The 21,442-nt window shown below is 37.4% G+C and overlaps 1 protein-coding gene across 15 annotated transcripts in view; it reads right to left on the reverse strand.

Moving 5' to 3' along the window:
- EML4 (EMAP like 4) overlaps positions 1 to 21,442 on the reverse strand; it is a 155,081-nt gene that overhangs the window by 18,263 nt on the left and 115,376 nt on the right. For 13 of the 15 annotated variants that reach the window (XM_086327287.1, XM_086327285.1, XM_086327282.1 and 10 more), the window contains 6 exons: positions 20,089 to 20,223; positions 19,847 to 19,982; positions 8,282 to 8,433; positions 7,069 to 7,194; positions 6,853 to 6,984; positions 6,057 to 6,124 (listed from right to left, as the gene is read on the reverse strand). In XM_086327287.1, coding sequence (XP_086183413.1) covers positions 6,057 to 6,124; positions 6,853 to 6,984; positions 7,069 to 7,194; positions 8,282 to 8,433; positions 19,847 to 19,982; positions 20,089 to 20,223 — 749 coding nt within the window. The remainder of the gene's footprint in view (positions 1 to 6,056; positions 6,125 to 6,852; positions 6,985 to 7,068; positions 7,195 to 8,281; positions 8,434 to 19,846; positions 19,983 to 20,088; positions 20,224 to 21,442) is intronic. The other 2 variants (XR_015137088.1, XR_015137087.1) reach the window with 1 other exon arrangement.

The following is a 21,442-nucleotide window of genomic DNA, read 5'->3' on the forward strand; positions in this document are numbered from 1 at the left end:
GAGAAGGAAAGGAAATTTTCTACACATAAATAATTTAAGTTTTCACTGTGCTGAATTGGACTCTCATTCTAATCTACAGTATATATACTGGAACCAAGCTTCTGCTTCAAAGAATCATTATGGGGCTCTATGTGGCCTAAAGGATCTTTCTAAATGGAACTGCTCAGCATCAGAGGTGGGAAATCTTTGGCCATATATTTAAACTAATCTGAGTGTGAGTCAAATAACCACACACACTACCACCATAATTTGATGACTTAAAAAAAAAAAATAAACACCATACATTGATTTCTTTAGTGGCAAAAGGAGAATCATAAGATTTCAGAGCTGGAAAGTTATCACATGTTAAAGTCTCTAAATGAATCTATATCTGTTCATAAAATGCATTAAAAATTATTCATCATCATATAAAGTGTATCCTCTGCGTGGCAGGTTTGTAACTTTTTTCCAACTGCTTTTATGATCATGAAGGATCATGAAGTTTCAGAGCAGGGAGTAATCACTGAGGATGTGGGGGTAGTTTAGGATTTCATCGTATCAAATGTGGTAAGAATCAGGTGGAGAGGAATATAGGTAAGAAAGGACAGAAAGGGTTGAGGTGTATCTGAAGGATAACAACTTAACCACTCTGGCTGGAATGGTGAAGGAAAGATTTTTAATGGGCTTTAAAGGCCAGGCTAAGAAGTTTGGATTCCACTGTTTAGCTATCAAGAGGCCTTAAGGAATGTTCTATTTCAGTTAGCTCATAGTTTCTTGTGTTGGCTCAATCCACTTCCCCTGCCTGATATGAGCTCCTAACTCTTCACTGCCTTCTTAAGACCTCAGAACTCCTACAAGGCAGGACCAGCTCCACCTCCTTTGGGAGGTGCTCTCTGACCACTCAGGTTCACAGTAATTTCTCTGTTGATCTTCAAGTATTACTGCTTGTTTATTCAAGTAATACAAGATCAATATGCAAAAAGCAGTTGTATTTATATATACCAGCAATGAATATTTTAAAAATGAAATTGAGAAAACAATTTCATTAAAAATGGCATCAAGAAAATGAAACACTTTGGTACAATTTAACAAATGTACAAATTTGTACCCTAAAAACATCTTTGAAGAAAACTGAAGACCTAAATAAATGGAAAAACACCTGTTCATAAATTGGAAGCCTTAATATTGTTAAAATAGTGACATATTCAAATTGATCTATAAAGAAGAAAACAATCCTTATCAAGGCTTCTTTGCAGAAACTGACAAGCTGATCTTAAAATTCGCATAGAATTCAAGGAATCCTCAATAGCTAAAACCACCCTGAAAAAGAACAAAGTTGGAGGACTCACATTTCTCAATTCAAAACATAATGCAAAGCTATAATAATCAAGACCAGTATTGCATAATATGAACATAGAGATCAATGAAATATAAGTGAGAATCCAGACTGAAACCCAGTTATGGTCAACTGATTTTCAACAAGGGTTTCAAGTCTTCATTGCAGCAAGAAAAGTCTTTTCAAGAAACAGTGCTAAACAAATCAAAACAAAACAGTGCCGCAACACTGGATATCCACATGCAGAGAATGAGGTTGGATATCTACACAAAGATTAACTCAGAATAAATCAAGATCTCAAGGTAAGAGCTAAAACTATAAAATTCTTGGAAGAAAATGTTGTAGTAAATGTTTAAGACCAAGAGAAAGAACAGATAAATGGGACAATATGAAAATTTTAAACTTTAATGCAATAAACTTTACCATTAGGAAAGTTAAAAGAGGGACTTCCGCTAGAAGTCCAGTGGTTAAGACTCCGCCTTGCAATGCAGGGGACTTGTTTTTGAGCCCTGGTTGGGGAACTAAGATCTCACATGCTGTGGGGCAACTCAGCCTGCACACCATGCCAACAACTAGGGAGACCACTCGCTGTAATGAAAGGCCCTGGGTGCCACAACTAAGACCCAACACAGGCAAATAAATATTAGAAAAAGAAAGAAAGAAAGAAAGTGAAAAGACAGCACTGGAATGACAGAAAATACTTGCAAGTCATACATCTGATGAGGTACTATATCCAGAATATATAAATTTATAGCCCTTACAACTAACAATAAAAAGACAAATCAATTCAAAGATAGGCACAGGACATGAACAAACATATCTCTAAAGAGTCTATACATAAATAACTAATAAACACATGAAAAAGATACTCAACGTCATTAGCCATCAGAGAAACACAAATTAAAACAATGAAAAAGCACTTCACAGCCATTAGGACAGCTATAATCAACACACAGGCAATGACAACTGTTGGCAAGGATGTAGAGAAATTGGAACCCTTATATTTTATTGGCAGAATTGTAAAATGGTATAGCTGTTGTGGAAAACAATTTGGAAGCTCCTTAAAATGCTTTAAACATAGTTCACTCTACTCCTTGGTGTATACCCAAGAGAAGAGAAAACATTTGTCCACACAAAAGCTTGTGTATGACTGCTTACGGCAGCACTACTCACAGCAGTCATAAAATGGAAATATTAATTCAGATGGTTATTTGAGGTACAGCCATACAATGGGATGTTTGGTGACAAAAGGGAATGAAATGCTGATACATGCTGTACAACATGCATGAACCTTCAAAACATGTTACGTGAAAGAAACTAGTCACAAATCACAATTATATGATTGTATTTATATGAAATGTCTAGAAGAGGCAAACCTATAGAAATAGAAGGTAGACCAGTTACTCAGGGCTGGAAGTGGGTGGGGATAATGAGGAATGACTGCTATCGTGTACATTCTTTCAGGGTTAATGAAAATGTTCTGCAAGTAGCTTGTGATGAAAGTTCCACAATGCTGTGAACTTCTTGAAAACTACTGCACTGTATACTTTAAAAGGGTGAATTTTAAGGTATATGAATGATATCTCAATAAAGCTGTTAAAAAGACTCTTTACTATTAACATATAAGGAATAGCAATGTTATGGAAGCAGTATGTCCATGTAGGGCCATGCATTTCATTTTTTCCCTTAGAAATTGTATTCATAATATAATCTTTTAAAATGATAAATTTATCATTGTGATAATTTATTCATACTTGTGGTTACTTCTTGATTACAAGTAGATTTCTAGATACAGACATGAACACATCTTTAAACATGTTGCTAGTCACCTTTTCTGGATCATGAACAATTTGGATAACGTGCTGTATTAAAAAAAAAAAATTCTTGCCCTCAGTGTGATTTTTTGCAGGCTTAGGGTCAGTGATAATAATCTGAATGGTTACATCGTGGAATATTGTTTTAGACAATAGAGCCAGGTGTTCACACACCCATGCAAAAAAAATAATAATAAATAAGAAAAGTTCTCTAAGAATCAAAGGCAGGAAAATGAATACTGATAACTACAGTATAAAATCTCCCCTAGATTTTAAATAATCCCCAACTCTACACTAGAAAGAATTAACTGACAGCACTTTTGAGTTATATCACTCTCATTCATAAGGTTTTTCCTACTCACAATTCCAAGATGAAACAACTGGCTTAGCTAAGTCACTTACATTAAGTAACTTTTCCTTTTAAATTTGTTAATGATGACTTCACAGTTATACTAAATGTTAGCAAGTAACTTCAGTAAGTTTCATCAGATCTGCTTGTCATGAAAAACTGGGGCTCTGTATGTACATGCATCCAATAAGGGGTTGAGTCTTAATGATTCAAGTCCTTCTAGCACTACTTCACTCAGTGTTGAACTCCTTATTATACACAGTAAATGCTTTTAAAACACTATGTCAGACAGTGATTCAACCTTCAAAGATAAAACTTTCTTTGTAACATTTCTAAGTAATACTACAAACACTATAAACACATCTCAAAAGAGTACTGGTGGAGTCCTGGAAAGAGACAAGCTTTAAAACCATATAGAACTTGAATCATATAGAACCTGAGTTAAATCCCAGCTCAAGCACAAGTGACTCATGTGACTTGGGTCTTGGGTTTCCTGTTTGTGCAAAGGAGATAGTAATGAACATTTGCTGCATTCTTGTTAAAATTTAAAGTCAAATATGAAAATAATTTAGTACAAGGTGTGTCATCAGACTGTGAAAAAACGGTAGCTCTTATTCCTACTGTTTCATTGATATTAGCATTTGTAATATCTGTTCAGCTGCCCCCAAAATAAATCTGAAGTAAACTCTTTTGTGGTTTCCTGAAAACCAGTTCACCACTATAGTTTAGGAGATTCTTATATGCTCAAGACATACATTTTTTGTAAAACAGAAAATAAATTCCTTCAGATTCTACAAAGTGGCCTGACATATGCCTGTTTAGTCCAAGCAACAATCTATTACTGACATGTATTTTGAGGAAATCTGAGATAGGAAAGCCATCTATATTTCCAAGTTATCACCAATTACGCTCCCAAGCAGCCTAATTCTAAAACTCCACTATTTCAGAACCACTCAAATAACATCTCTAATTACATACCCACACTTCAAAGTTTATCTTTACCTTAAAGACCTGTTCTTCCATGATTCTGAGCACTATAAATGAGGATTTTGAAAATGTTTTGATTTTCCAGAGGTATTAGGTTTGTATCTAACAGCCAAAGGGGAAAACTTGATTAAAAAAAAAAAAAACTCTAAATGGCTAAATTTAGTTAGAATTAAGTAAAGTGGAATTAAATAAACCATCTAGTCAAAGCTATGGTTTTTCCAGTAGTCATGTATGGATGTGAGAGTTGGACTATAAAGAAAGCTGAGTGCCGAAGAATTGATACTTTTGAACTGTGGTGTTGGAGAAGACTCTTAAGAGTCCATCTCTTGGACTGCAAGGAGATCCAACCAGTCCATCCTAAAGGAAATCAGTCCTGAATATTCACTGGAAGGACTGATGCTGAAGCTGATGCTCCAATACTTTGGCCACCTGATAGGAAGAACTGACTCATTAGAAAAGACCCTGATGCTGGCAAAGATTGAAGGCGGGAGGAAAAGGGGACGACAGAGGATGAGATGGTTGGATGGCATCACTGACTCGATGGATGTGAGTTTGAATAAGCTCTGAGAGTTGGTGATGGACAGGGAAGCCTGGCGTGCTGCAGTCCATGGGGACACAAAGAGTTGGACACTACTGAGTGACTGTACTGGAATAAACTGGATGATTTGAAATATTTGTTACAGTCATAAAAATATTTATGTGTGTTCACAATACTTTCACCTTATTAGAAATCAGCCTGCCACATTTTTAATGGGTTTAACTTTTGAAAACTGACTTTATATTTTTCCTCTGCCTCTTTAAAAAATAAGCTATTTGTGATGAGGGCTACTTACTAGCAGAGGCAATAAAAAGGACAATTAAAAAATATAGATAATAAATATATATTACTTAATAGTCTTGGAAAGGTACTATATAAGGTCTGCAAAGATAAGTAATTAATAACAATTTCAAGAAACATACCTTTATTATTTACCTGTGCAGCATTCAAGAAGGGAAAAAGCTATAGCTCAAACAAAAGCTCAACTGGGTTATTTCAGATTCGATTTCCTTCCCTTTTTAAAGATAACGAGGACAGAAGTTTTCTGATACCACAGAAAATGTCACAAGAGAGGGTCAAGTTTGCTGAACTGCCTCCTTCCTTAGTGAAGCCTATCCTGACCTCCCTATCAGGATATCATTTTGTAACTGTACCCTTCCAGATCCCTCTTACTATGTTCAACCCTCCCCCATCATAGCTCTTCATTTTTCTAACTTAATTAGTTAATAACTAACGTAATTAGTTAAGGCTTCTTTTTTTATTCTGCCGCCACCCCTGACACACATTAAAGTGTGAACTCCATGGGGGCAGGGATTTTTGCTTTGTACTGTGATGTAGCCTGAACCCTCACAATTGGGTCTAACAAATGGTAGGTCCTCAACAAAAAATTACTGAGTGATTAAATGAGTATACATAACAGAAAAGAGCAAAAAGTATAAAACTGTGCCACTTAAAAGATCAATTCTCCAGATCAGATAGAGAACATTCCTGAATAATGGTTAAACATCCCACCACTTAAGGTTACTCAGCTCACATTTCCCTTAAAGACCCTACCTGCCTGAGTGCGTTCCTATGGCCACCACTGTGCCACTTGGATGAAAATCTGCACAGTGTCCTGGTTCCTAGAAGAGAGACAGACAGCTGTTGGGGAGTACATGAGAAAGTCTCCCTAGATCTATGGGAAGAGTGGCAAAACATTTGAAAATAACTTGTTTCACATAAACATGGAATCTCAATCAACTTTACTACAGCCAATGGGAATACCACATGGACATAAGAGGAAAAAGAATTTCAGAGCAGGAAGGGGACATGCTGGCAGAGTGGTAAGGGGAAAGGACCACCAGCTTGCAGCTAGGCAGTGGAACAATAATAAGGTAACAACAAACATTTGTACAGTTCTTTAGAGTCTGCAAAGAACGTGTATACACCTTTCAGGCTAGAAAAGGTGAATATCTGGGTGGGGGAGGGAGAAAATACAGTAAGAGACCAACTCAAAAAGAAGACAGTAGATCCGTTAGTGAGCAGTACTTACTGAACCCAACTGCCCCACCACCAGCGGCCCAAACATTTCTGTAACAATTAACGCTCCATAAAGATGTGAAATATTCTTGATTTTTACTACTGAACCTGACAGAAAAGTTGAGCTTCTATCCTGTTAACTTGCTTCTTTGGAGTGGGTTCATGATGTACTTTGTAACTAAACACTCTCCCCCTTATCCCTTCCTCTTTACTGAACTATAGCAATAAACTTGGTTTTAACCAATACTGAGTCCTTTTTGCTTTGCTGCTACCAACTGCCAGTTTGGGGAGTTTCTGTGGGAAAATTATAATCACATTTTGCTTTACTCACATCTAGAAGCCTGGTCCATTCCAGTCTGTGTTCTACTGAGTTCCACATGCACACCTGTCTGTCCTGAGCACAAGTCAAGAGCAAGTCTTTGAAGGGATGTGTGGCAAGACCCCAAAGCTCATCTGTATGACCCTGAAAAAGAAACATACCCATTGTTATAAGAAATAAAGGGTATCATCAAAATATTCAGTTAATGGTTAAAATCAGACAGCTTACCTGTACTTCTATTTGGAAGCCATCATTAAATGTTCCTCGTAAAATAAAGTTTCGTGATGTGCCGACCAAAAATTGATCTGCCTTTCCTTCTGCTACAGCTCTGATTGTTCCATACTGATCAGGAACCTAAAAAATAATTTATAAAGTCACCATACACATAATTCAATGCATTAATCAACCTGAAGACTGAAGTTATAGCTGTACACAATTATGTGGTAATAAATGACAGAATTTCAAATTTGAAAGTACAAGGTAATTTTATGTTAATAAATTATTTATTCAGACATTTATATTTTATACACAGAAGTTATAATGGATTATCAACATTCTTTGCTTCAATTTTAAATTCACATTTTATATGATTTCAAGAGTTAAGGATTATGAGTAAGGGATAAAGGAATAAGTTCTGAGAGACTACATGAAGACTGTGGCTTGATTTTGTTACTTATTGGTTATATTATTTTGGGTAAGCCATTTAGGCTGAGACAAATTTCTTTATCTATAATATGGGGATATATCTTCTTGGAAATAAAATCCAAGAGCAGTACGTCAGAATTCTCTTTTTAAGAGATTTTGTCTGCAAAGCATGTTATAAGTGGAAAAAGCTGAGAGTAAATTCAAAGTTAAAGTTACCAACAAATAGAAGCATTATTGAACTGTGAGATTTGCCTTTGCTCTGACAATCAGTGATCTAAAACACTATTCTAAACCATTTCATTTCTTGAGATCTCAATTCAACTTTCACTGAACACATAAAACCTGTTAGGTTTTATGCATATACTTCATTTATACCATGAAGCTGACATATACAGAGATATAATCAGCAATTATTATTAAGCCCATCATTTAAAAGATTATTTTTGAGTTTTAAAATTAAGCTGGTCATCTTGTATACCATGGAGTAGAATATAATATTTGATAAATGTCTGGCAAATTTTAAGTTTATATGGTTATGTGGTTATTTTGGGGTCACTAAAAAATAATGTCAGAAATAAGTAAGCAAGTTAACTATTCTGCCCATTTTTCTTATTCTTTCAAATTATTTGGCTTAGTGAATAGTCCTTTTTTCCTGGTTTATTTCAAGGGAATGAAATGACAAGAATGTATTCCAAATTTTCCAGAAAAGTGTAAGTTATCTTAATGTGGGACAAAAGACATGAGTTTATAGAGGGTTTAACATTTTAAAATGTTTATGTTCTATTTTCATCCTTACCTCTATTTCTCTTTCAGGATTCAGATCATGATCCCACAGAATTATTTTTCTGTCTTTCCCACCTCCAGTTAATAACATCCCATTTCTCATCTGACAAAGTGTGAACACACTGCCATCATGAGCTTTGATTTGTTTGCTGATCTGATAAACACCTAACATAATGAGGGGTAAAACAGAAACACTAGTCATAACATTTTCCATCAGATTTTAGTGTCTTTTTGGGAAAAAACTTTAGCAGAACTACAGAGTAAATAATCAAAAGTTCTCATGACTCAACGATCAAAAATCTATTTCCAGCCAATTTTTCTGCAAGGCAGATATCAAAGCTTAATACAATATTTGGCATTCATGCCAATATTTAGTTACTCTGAAAATAATTCAAAATATATTCTTACAAAAAGGTAGGCTAAAGTAGTGACAATTCCACAGACAAGAGGGGATATATTAGCCTCAGAACTTTACTATCTCTTACAATCATCTCATTCAACAGTTAAGGTAGATATTACTCCTCTAATTTTATAACTAAGCACATAGGTATAGAACTGGCTTAACCAATACCACATGGTTAGCTAGTGACAAAGCTGTGACAGGAACTCAAGTCTCTTATATTCAGTGTTCCTTTAAGTTTGCAAAAGAGCCTTCACTTCCTCCTGGGGCAACAGGCATAATGTTTAACATTTAACCACTGCTGACCCACAGGCCTTCTGCTCTGCCAAGGATAACCCCTTTTATTTGCTGAGATACTAGGGAAGGTGTGGGGCAGAAGAGGCACTGGTGGCTTGGAGCAGTGGCTTTTGACCAAGCAGAGAAGTATTTTAAAAACTGACAGCTATACCAGTGTGAAAGCTGAACGATGACCCAGGTTTCTGGTATGCTCTCAGCACTTTCACAAGTACCCAGGAAGGAACAAGGCAGGCATAAAAATATAATCAAAGCCTCTTTCTTAAGAGTGAAGATAACAGAGTTTGGTACTCAAGCCCTTTTCCTTGGTATTCATGATGCCTTACTCAGAGAAGCTCTTCCCAGAGATAAGGGAGCTCAGCCTGCTGCTCTGTGATGACCTAGGGGGTAAGAAGGGGCATGGGCTGGGAGGGAGGCTCAAGAGGGAAGAGATAAATGTATACTTATTGCTGATTCATGACGTTGTACGGCAGAAGCCAACACAACATTGTAAAGCAAGTATCCTCCAATTAAAAAAATTTAAAATAAATGAATAAATAGAAAGCAGGGGCAGCTTGTATGCAATGTGCAAAACAAAATTTATTTTAAATACTCTGTTTAAAAGAAAAAAAAACACAGTAAAAGCTTTTTGGAAGATGGTATCTTGCAGACTAATTACTAGGTTCATAATGACCAGGTAGAGCCTGGTTTAAACATGACCAGTCAGTCAATAAAATACACCTTAGATTCCCCTTGGGGGGGGGGGAAATTAAATTTAAAAACTATTCAGTGGGGGAAATGGATGAAGGTGGTTAAAGGTACAAAGTTCCAGCTATAAGTTCTGAGAATTTAATGTATAATATGGTGACTACAGTTAACAATAGAGTATCATATATTTGAAGATGCTAAGACAGTACATCTTAAAAGTTCTCAGCACAAGAGAAAAATCTCTAACTTTGTGAAGTGATGGATGTTAACTTATTGTGGCAATCATTTTGCAAGATAAACATATAGCAAATCAACTTATTGTATACCTTATACAAAGTTATGTGTCAATTATACCTCAACAAACTGGAAAAAAACTGTTCATTTTCTAATAAAATTGCTCATCAGCTGACAAACGGAAAAACAAAATGTGGTATTATTCAGTGACAAAAAGGAATAAGGTACTAATACATGAAATAACATGGATGAACCTAAAAACATTAAGATGCAACTCAAAGAAGCTGTTCACAAAAGACAACATATTTTATGATTCCATTTACATGAACTGTCCGACAGGCAAATCCAAAGAAGGTAAGCGGTTGCTAGTGACTGAGGAGAGAGAGGAATGGGAAGGGACTGCTAACGGGCACAGTGTTTCATTTTGAGGTGATAAAAATATTTTGAAGTTAGACAGCGGTGATAATTACACAACTCTGAATATATTAAACATCACTGAATTGTACATTTTAAAATGATAAAATTTTATGGTATGTGAAGTATCATCTCAGAGAAGATGTTAACTGAGATTGCTCATTTACCATTTGAGCTGTCATTATATTGTTAATATTAACTAAAATGTGTAGGGCTTTGGTATCTTAAAAAAAATTATGCTATAGTTGACTCTCAGTATTTCTCAGTGTGAGGCAGCTAGTGGCATAAATAACTTAACAGATAGGTATCTCTGGCAAGGGGAAAGGAAAGGGCCTGCAAGTTTTGGAGTAGACCTTTCCTGATTCAGCAGAGCTGGGAGCAGAGCTCCAACAAACTTGCTATTCAGGTCAACTGCCTCGGCTCACATCAACATTCATCACCTAAAAATACTTTAAACACTGAACAACACAACTGTGTCCAGTAGGATATCCAGCCAATTATCTATCATGGCCCTAATGTGATCAAGAAAGAAAGAACATCTGAGAGATGTGAACTTTCTGAGAGTATTGCTGGCTTTATTTGGGCAGTTAAAAGTTGGGGGTGAGGGGTGAGAGGGAGCGTGAGCTTATTTTTCTCACACATGGTCAAATTAACAAAAGTAGTCTGAGAGTACCATGTAAGAAATCATAAAATGCAGGGGTGTGTTTTACAACTCTCCATCAGAAAGCAGGGAAGTGAAATACAGCTTTTCTATTTTTAATTCAGTCTTCCCTACTTCTAAACATTACAAATACCTTGTTAAACACTTAAGATCTTCCTAGAAAGACAGAATCATAGAAAATGGAGAAACTGAAGAACAAATGCTTCATCAAGAATAAAAATACTCTACTTTAGATAGTATTTACCTACAAAGTAATTTATAGTCTAAGATTTCCTTCTCATGGGCCTATATTTCTGACATTCTAATTTAAGCCAAATAATGTTTGAAATACCTGCCAAGAAAAATAATTATCCTTGTATTTAAAAACCTACTGTACCTCCAGGCATAATCATGGCCAAGTCTATCCAAGCTTAACTGCAAATCCCCCCTTTATTCTCAACTCTAACAGAAACAAGGTTTCCATAAAAAGCAAGTTTATCTAGACTGCCAAATAAAGACTGTTTGGAGGGCTTTCTGTGCCTGTTTAAGTACAGAATCAAATGTCAGGGAGACTTTGAAATTTATGTTATATTCTTGTGTGTGTACTAAGTCATGTCCGACTCTTTGTGATCCCATGGACTGTAGATCGCCAGCCTCCTCTGGTCCATGGGATTTCCCAGGCAAGAATACTGGAGTTGGGTTGGAGAATTCATAGGAGAACTCAACTGGAGAAGGTCATAGCAGAGACATTACTTTGCCAACAAAGGTCCGTCTAGTCAAGGCTAAGGTTTTTCCTGTGGTCATGTATGGATGTGAGAGTTGGACTGTGAAGAAGGCTGAGTGCCAAAGAACTGATGCTTTTAAACTGTGGTATTGGAGAACACTCTTGAGAGTCCCTTGGACTGCAAGGAGATCCAACCAGTCCATTCTGAAAGAGATCAGCCCTGGGTGTTCTCTGGAAGGAATGATGCTAAAGCTGAAACTCCAGGACTTTGGCCACCTCATGCGAAGAATTGACTCACTGGAAAAGACTCTGATGCTGGGAGGGACTGGGGGCAAGAGGAGAAGGGGACGACAGAGGATGAGATGGCTGGATGGCATCACTGACTCGATGGGAAGTGAGTCTGAGTGAACTCTGGGAGTTGGTGATGGACACGGAGGCCTGGCGTGCTGCGATTCATGGGGTAGCAAAGAGTCGGACATGACTGAGCGACTGATCTGATCTATTTCTTGAGGGGATCTTCTCGACCCAGGGACTGAACCCACATCTGCACTGGCAGGCGGACTCTTTACCACTGACCCACCTGGGAATCCCGTTATATTCTCAGCAACGTGCAAATGTACACATGTTGATATTTGGTGAAATGGTGTTTCTAACTTCCTTTAAGGAACTTGGTAAAGATTTAAGAATAATGAACATTTTAAGGGGGGTACAGATACTTTCAACCTCCCCCTCAACTTAAAGAATCTTGAAATTTTTTCGTAAAAGAAAAACTCTGAACTATTTCATATATATAGGAAACAACAAATACCTTGTACCCACGTAAGAAACAGAAAATACTGAAATAACGTAAGTGTCCACAGATGGATGAATGGATACAGAAGACGTGGTGTACACACAATGGATTAAAAAGATAGAAATCCTGCCATATGCAACATGAATGGATCTTGAGGACATTAAGCTAAGTGTAAGGAGTCAGAGAAAGACAAATACTATGAGATCTCACTTACATGTAGAATCTAAGAAAAAAAAGAATTCACGGAAAGAGAACAGACTGGTGGTGGTCAGAGGTGGGGGTAGGGGTAGAAGAAATGTGTGAAGGCAGTCAAAAGGTATCAACTGTGAAATTTAACGCAGAGCATGGGGACTATATACTATAATGTATATTTGAAAGTTGCTAAGGGAGCACTCCTTGGAAGGAAAGTTCTGACCAACCTAGATAGCATATGCAAAAGCAGAGACATTACTTTGCCAACAAAGGTCCATCTAGTCAAGGCTATGGTTTTTCCTGTGGTCATGTATGGAAGTGAAAGTTGGACTGTGAAGAAAGCCGAGCACCGAAGAATTGATGCTTTTGAACTGTGGTGTTGGAAGAGACTCTTAAGAGTCCCTTGGACTGCAAGGAGATCCAACCAGTCCATTTTGAAGGAGATCAGTCCGGGGTGTTCTTTGGAAGGAATGATGCTAAAGCTGCAACTCCAGTACTTTGGCCACCTCATGCGAAGAATTGACTCATTGGAAAAGACTCTGATGCTGGGAGGGATTGGGGGCAGGAGGAGAAGGGGACGACAGAGGATGAGATGGTTGGATGGCATCACTGACTCGATGGACGTGAGTTTGAGTGAACTCTGAGAGTTGGTGATGGACAGGGAGGCCTGGCGTGCTGCAATTCATGGGGTGGCAAAGAGTCGGACACGACTGAGTGACTGAACTGAACTGAAGGGAGCAGATCTTAGAAGTTCTCATCCCAAGAAAAAAAAATTGTAACTGTGAGGTGATGCATGTAAACTTATTTCGGTAATCATTCTGCAGTACATACAAGTATCAAGTCATTATAGACAAGGTTACATACTAAAAACTATATATATTAAGCTAGACAAGGTTATATATGAAAATATTATAAAACTGGAAAAACAGGAAACAGAAAATACTAATTACTTTGAAGATTCCCCTTAATTTACATTTAAGATAAGGAAAAAGTGGTTTGGAAGCAAGAGAGCTCCTTATGAGGCATAAAACACAGTTTTTGTTTGTCTCCTATTCACTAAAATAAAAGAATTAGCTGTGAAATTATACTTCTGCAATTCCCAAATGTCCCTTTATTAGATGCAATTATGACAGTATATTGAAATTTTGGTTGATAAAGACTGCCATGGGTACAGAAATATCTTATCAGGGAATATGTAAACTGGATCAATCTATTAAAATTTGGGGCAAGAATTTAGAAATGAAAACTATGAACGTCTGTTCCAATCCACTCTTACACATTTATTTTACTAAACTCACCAAATCCTTCCCAGCCTTACTTACATAATGGAAAACTCCATATATAAAGGAAGAAACCAAATTCTCAGCAAGTTCGCCCATAATAGGGTCAGTCACATAGCAAATTTCATGTGCCCAGCAGCTTACAAGATTAGATTTTCTGTTTTCTGTTTATGCCTACGCAGATTTTCTCTGCACAAAGGGTAAGGCACCAGTTTTTCAGACAAAAACGAAAATAGAAACAATTTGGAACCTTTACCAGCCCCTGCACACTAAGGCCAATGAAGGGTGCATTTATATCCAAACTACTCAGAGAGGTAGGGTAATGTATGTCAACAATTTAAGTCATGGTTTTGATAATATTTTGATAATATAATACTGCTCCTGACATTCCCGATACTGAAAATGTATGCCTAGGAAAGAGAAGAGAGTAGGAAGAAAAAGAAAAGAGAGTGGGGAGGATTACTGATAATACTACTCTTCTCTCTTTTTTCTTAAGGATCCTCAATCCAGAGCTTCTGGGTCAGTGAATACATGGAGACTTGGAGAGAGTGTTATTTCCGGAGAGGGCATGGAGGTTCTGGACAGGTCCTTTCCCCAGGCCTTGTCCTAATCACCTTTTCCATCTGACTGTTCTTGAGTTATCTCCTTTCATAATAACTGGTGACCTACTTTGTAGCAATGGCTACAGCGCTCGCCAGGTTCCAGTACTGGAACGAATTTACTGTCTATCTGCCATGATGCCTCAACTGCACATATGGTCACTTGCTCGCACTAAGGATGATGGTGGAAGATCATCAAACTGAAATGAGAGAACTCATTTCAATTGCTAGCTCTGAAGGCTCTCAGCTAATTAATAGATGTCTTCAATTGTTGGTTTTTATGTATGGAAAGGGCTTCCCTTATGGCTCAGCTGGTAAAGAATCCGCCTGCAATGCGGGAGACCTGGGTTTGATCCCTGGGTTGGAAAGATCCCTTGGAGAAGGGAACGGCTATCCACCACAGTATTCTGGTCTGGAGAATGTCCATGGGGTCGCAAAGAGTTGGACATGACTGAGCAACTTTCACTTTCACACATGGAAAAGGGGTGTGAAGTGGAAGACAGTAATGTCACAAATATAAAAAGACAAATCCTCGGGGGAAATGTCTCAGGAACCTCAGGCTGGTTCCGCATAACCTCCTTTTTCTTTCTCCCTCTCCTTTTTGTTTGTGGAGCTCAGAAACTGACAGGCTTATTTTTTTTTTCTCTCCTGCTGCTGCTGCTAAGTTGCTTCAGTTGTGCCTGACTCTGTGCGACCCCATAGACCTACTGCTACTAATAAAGAATCTCTCTCTACTTCCAATCCACTGACTTTAGAACAAGTTCTCTAATTTTCTCTCATAACCTTCTACCTTGAAGGAAGTATTCTATATGGTTCTATGGATACTGTTTCAGTTTTATTGTCCTTAAACAGTAAGGATAAATAGGGTTGAATAAATGCTATTTTTTTCAATTTAATTTTTATTTTGGAGTATAGTTGATAGAAAATGTTGTGTTAGTTTCAGGTGTAAAGCAAAGTGATTCAGTTACACAATATCCATTCTTTTACAGATTCTTTTCCTGTAAAGGTTATTACAGAATACTGAATAGAGTTCCCTGGGCTATACAATAGGGTGTTGTTGATTATCTATTTTATATATATTAGTGTGTATGTGAAAAAAGGCTATTTTCAATGCCTTTCCTCTGATTTCTTCATGTACCACAGAAAAGGGCAAAGTGGACCTTATATTAGAGCACAAATGAGACTTGAGAATAAAATATATCTGTATTTTTGAGGAAAATTAATTTGAGGTAATGCTAAATGAATTCCAAGGCCCACTACTGGGGGTGGGAACAGGAGGTGTAGTGAGAAAAAGAAAAAGAAGAAAGAGACTAGCTATGAATTTATTCTTTTTTTCTTTCTGCTCCCATTTTACCATATGGCCATGCACAATGCTCTCACAGATACCTCCAGACTCAGTCCAGGGGAGAATGAATCCTGTAGTCTATTGCTATGTTGGGAAAAGGAGATGAGAAAGGGAGAAAATGTACCACAAATGTAGTAATCGGGACTATCTTTCTATATTACAAATAACTATGTTATCCAACAGCTGTTAAGGTACTTGGCAAATATCATATTGCATCGCTTATATGTGGAATCTACAAAAAGGTATAAAATAACTTATCTACACACAGAATAGAGTTATGGACGCAGAAAACAAACTGACGGCTGCTAAGGGGTAAGAATAGCAAGGAGCGATAAGAACGCCTTCCTCACTGATTACTGCAAATAGAGGAAAACAACAGAATGGGAAAGACGAGAGATCTCTTCAAGAAAATTAGAGATACCAAGGGAACATTTCATGCAAAGATGGGCTCAATAAAGGGCAGAAATGGTATGGATCTAACAGAAGCAGAAGATACTAAGAAGAGGTGGCAAGAATACACAGAACTGTACAAAAAAGATTTCCACAACCCAGATAATCACGATGGTGTGATCACTGACCTAGAGCCAGACATCCTGGAATGTGAAGTCAAGTGGGCCTTAGAAAACATCACTATGAACAAAGCTAGTGGAGGTGATGGAATTCCAGTAGAGCTATTTCAAATCCTGAAAGATGATGCTGTGAAAGTGCTGCCCTCAACATGCCAGCAAATTTGGAAAACTCAGCAGCGGCCACAGGACTGGAAAAGGTCAGTTTTCATTCCAATCCCAAAGAAAGGCAATGCCAAAGGATGCTCAAACTACCACACAATTGCACTCATCTCACACACTAGTAAAGTAATGCTCAAAATTCTCCAAACCAGGCTTTAGCAATATATGAATAGTGAACTTACAGATGCTCAAGCTGGTTTTAGAAAAGGCAGAGGAACCAGAGTTCAAATTGCTAATATCTGCTGGATCATCGAAAAAGCAAGAGAATTCCAGAAACACATCTATTTCTGCTTTACTGACTATGCCGAAGCCTTTGACTGTGTGGATCACAATCAACTGTGGAAAATTCTGAAAGAGATGGGAATACCAGATCACCTGACCTGCCTCTTGAGAAACCTATATGCAGGTCAGGAAGCAACAGTTAGAACTGGACGTGGGACAACAGACAGACTGGTTCCAAATTGGGAAAGGAGTATGTCAAGGCTGTATATTGTCACCCTGCTTATTTAACTTATATGCAGAGTACATCATGAGAAACGTGGGGCTGGAAGAAGCACAAGCTGGAATCAAGATTGCTGGGAGAAATCTCAATAACCTCAGATATGCAGATGACACCACCGTTATGGCAGAAAGTGAAGAGGAACTAGAGTCACTTGATGAAAGTGAAGGAGGAGAGTGAAAAAGTTGGCTTAAAGCTCAACATTCAGAAAACGAATCACTTCATGGGAAATAGATGGGAAACAGTGGAAACAGCATCAGACTTTATTTTTTTGGGCTCCAAAATCACTGCAGATGGTGATTGCAGCCATGAAGTTAAAAGACACTTATTCCTTGGAAGGAAAGTTATGACCAACCTAGATAGCATATTAAAAAGCAGAGACATTACTTGACCAACAAAGGTCCATCTAGTCAAAGCTATGTTTTTTCCAGTAGTCACGTATGGGTGTGAGTCGGACTATAAAGAAAGCTGAGTGCCGAAGAACTGATGCTTTTGAACTGTGGTGTTGGAGAAGACTCTTTAGAGTCCCCTGGACTGCAAGGAGATCCAACCAGTCCATCCTAAAGGAAATCAGTCCTGAATGTTCACTGGAAGGACTGATGTTGAAGCTCAAACTCTAATACTTTGGCCACCTGATGCGAAGAGCTGACTCATTTGAAAAGACCCTGATGCTGGGAAAGATTGAGGGCAGGAGAAGAAGGGGATGACATAGGATGAGATGGTTGGATGGCATCACCGACTCAATAGACACGAGTCTGGGTAAACTCCGAGAGTTAGTGATGAACAGAAGGGTTTGGTGTGCTGTGGTCTGTGGGGTTGCAAAGAGTAGGACACGACTGAGCAACTGAACTGATTTGAGGGGGTAAGAAAGAGAAGGGATTAAATTGGGAGACTGGGACTAACACATACATACTACTATATATAAAACAGGTAACTAAAAAGCACGTACTGTATAGGACAGGGAACTCCACTCAGTACTCTGTAATGGCCTCTATAAGGAAAGAATCTAAAAAAGAGTGTATGTAAGTATACCTATAACTGATTTACTTTGCAATCCACCTGAAACCAATACAACATTGTAAATCAACTATTCTTCAATAAAAATTTTCAAAAATTTAAAAAAAAAAAGAAAGGAAAAGGTCCTTGGGCCCATCCTTTTTTAAGTGGATAAGGACAATTTTAATGACTATTTAGAAAATGATACCGCTAAATTTTGCAGGTCTTCAGTTTTAGTATTTTAATAAATCTAATATCCACAGGCAGGTCTAAGGTTTCAGCTGGATCCCAACTCCAACAAGTAGAATTCTGAAGTGATGGAGTCTGATTCCATGATGTATACTACTGTTTGCTAGTTCCAGTAGTATATGTACACTACTGTATACTGTATTACATGATGTATACTATTCTTATATTACCCATTTAAAAATAACTTCAAGCTTTTAACAGAGAGCAATGTTAATTCTGCATGACCTCTATCATTTAGCCACGTAAGATACTAGTTTTCCAAAGCTCCAGTTTCAGAATAAATGTACAGTATCACTCTTTTTGAAGGATAATCTTTCTTCTGATGTCCAATCCAGTTATTCCCATCTCTCTTAAGAGTTTTCATCTTTTTTCCACCACAATACTCATTTTACTTTCAGGTTTAGTCAACCTTAAAAAGACTATTGATTCGAGTAACTCTACTTTTCATTCCATTTTCAATTGGGATTCTCAAAAGTCTCCATTTAAAAACTGGCTATTCTACACTCAGCTGTTCTACAGCCTTAATTTTTCTATTGAAATTGTGAACTTCTAATGGTCTTTTCTTGGTTCTTATTCTTCTTGACCTTCCTATAGACCTCCTTCCTGATACTCCTGGGAACGTTCTCCTCTTCTTTGTTCAGGAGCACTAAATAAGAAGTTCTATCTTACTAACTTCTTTTTAAAAAATCTGCAATCCTTGCAGGCTCTTTTCTGGTCATCTAACTGTGGGACAAAGTATCCTTGGCCTCATAGCTCTTCTATCTTCCATGGTGAACTCAATCAGGTTTAAGGATTATTGTGGGTAACTCAAAAAAATCTGTATCTTTAATCTCTGTTTGAATTTTCAAGGGCTCAGTATATATTAGTTTAAATTGATAAGAGCAACTGCAAAACACTGCTATTTTTTAAAACAGTATTTCCTTCATGCTGGCTATCTCTTGTTTGTTCACACATGACAAATTCATTCACACTATCCTGGAAGTGTCATTCCTTCATGCTGGCTATTTCTTGTTTCTGTTAACACATGACAAAGTTATTCACACCATTCTGGCTGCGTCACAGTCATAACCATTTTCCTCCCTTAATGTACACTGATCCGTAACTGGGATTAAGGTTCCCTATCTTCTGTAGTGTTCTACATTCACTATGGTTTAGCTTAAATACCATTTCTTCTGTGGGGGCTTTACAAAATACTGAAGACTGGGGTGACTTCTCTCTCAATCTCTATAGTTTTTAACATGGTATTTGTATCATCTTTTCTAATTATTTTGTATTAATCTCCTGGAAGGAAAGGTAGCCAAATGTAGGCTATATATGCTTAATAAATGAGTAGATAATTTGATTTTAAAAAAGGCTGTTATGAAGAACCATAGAAAAAGAAATGTATGTTAGTGCCTCTCATACGGTCTCCTTACAGCTCCCTCTCCCCTGGTCTGGGTAGCAGATGGGACTGCAACAGTGACACTGCAAACTAAAAAGGATGATCCCACATGAGATACTATACCTTTAGGCCCTTTCCCAGGTGTGGGCTCTACAGTAGTTTTGCTCCATATGAGTATGACTCCACCTGAGTCTCCAGCAAGAACATCTCCATTTCCCAAGAAAGCTAAACACTGCACAAATTTTGGTTTTTCGTATTTCTACAATGAAACAATGAGAATTTTCAGTTTTCCCCTTTGGCATGATGACTTTATCCTTACTCAAAATTAAAGTTCTATAATGAAGTTGTAACATTCTGATCCTTACCCCAAAAACTCCTTGTTTTTTTGTTAGTGAATTGCCACTCCAGGTCCAGAAAAAAATATGTGATTTACCACATGTTATTATGATATTTGCATCTGTTGGATGGAACCCCACAGCCAAAACAACTTCATTTGTTGTCTGTGAAAAGAGAAATACAGCTTTAGATGCATGTATATCCTTATCTTCATTAAATACCAATTACAGGTCCCGATAATCAAAGACACGGAATTTTATTTTTTGGCCACACCACATGTAGCATGTGGGATCTCAGTTCACTGACCAGGTAATCAAACCTGTGACCCTAGCAGTGGAAACACAGAATCTTAACCACTGGACCATCAGGGAAGTCCCAAAGATAGGGAAAATTTTTAAGGAAATGCCTTTTCTTCCAAAGTCTATTTTCCTGAAAAACTTAAGTAATACATTTTTAGAATAAAATGGTTTAAATTTGATGTCCTTATCTTATTATATTATCTTTTATGCCATCTATATATAATAACTGCACTAAAAAGACATTTACGCAAATCACAGTTTTAATTTCTTGCACATTCAGGGAAAAGAACACTAAAACTAGCAAATGAAAGAGCAATATAAATTCTGTCTTAAAGACACTGCCATTTTGGTCTTAAAACCCCCCCCGTTTTTTTTTTTTTACTATTACTATTGATCATTCATTCAAGATAAGAAAGCTGTGGTACATATACACAATGGAGTATTACTCAGCCATTGAAAAGAATACATTTGAATCAGTTCTAATGAGATGGATGAAACTGGAACCTATTATACAGAGTGAAGTAAGCCAGAAAGAAAAACACCAATACAGTATACTAACGCATATATATGGAATTTAGAAAGATGGTAACAATAACCCTGTGTACAAGACAGCAAAAGAGACACTGATGTATAGATCAGTCTTATGGACTCTGTGGGAGAGGGAGAGGGTGGGGAGATTTGGGAGAATGGCATTGAAACATGTATAATATCATGTATGAAACGAGTCGCCAGTCCAGGTTCGATGCACGATACTGGAGACTTGGGGCTGGTGCACTGGGACGACCCAGAGGGAGGGTATGGGGAGGGAGGAGGGAGGAGGGTTCAGGATGGGGAACATGGGTATACCTGTGGCGGATTTATTTCGATATTTGGCAAAACTAATACAATATTGTAAAGTTTAAAAATAAAATAAAATTTAAAAAAAAAAGAAAATATTACTGATTTAGAGATTCATCCTCAGACTGAAGGCTGAATGGTCACTATGGATTCCTATGGAAGGAAAAATCAAACAAAAAACCACAGAGAGCTTTTATGTGCTTTCCACCAAAAATACCTAAGAAAGGGACCTAGTTAAATGTAAGAG

The sequence above is a fragment of the Bos grunniens genome, chromosome 11 (genome assembly GCF_055505025.1).
Source record: "Bos grunniens cultivar Pamir isolate PY7600 chromosome 11, Bosgru_T2T1.0, whole genome shotgun sequence".
In the NCBI taxonomy this organism is placed as follows: domain Eukaryota; kingdom Metazoa; phylum Chordata; class Mammalia; order Artiodactyla; family Bovidae; genus Bos; species Bos grunniens.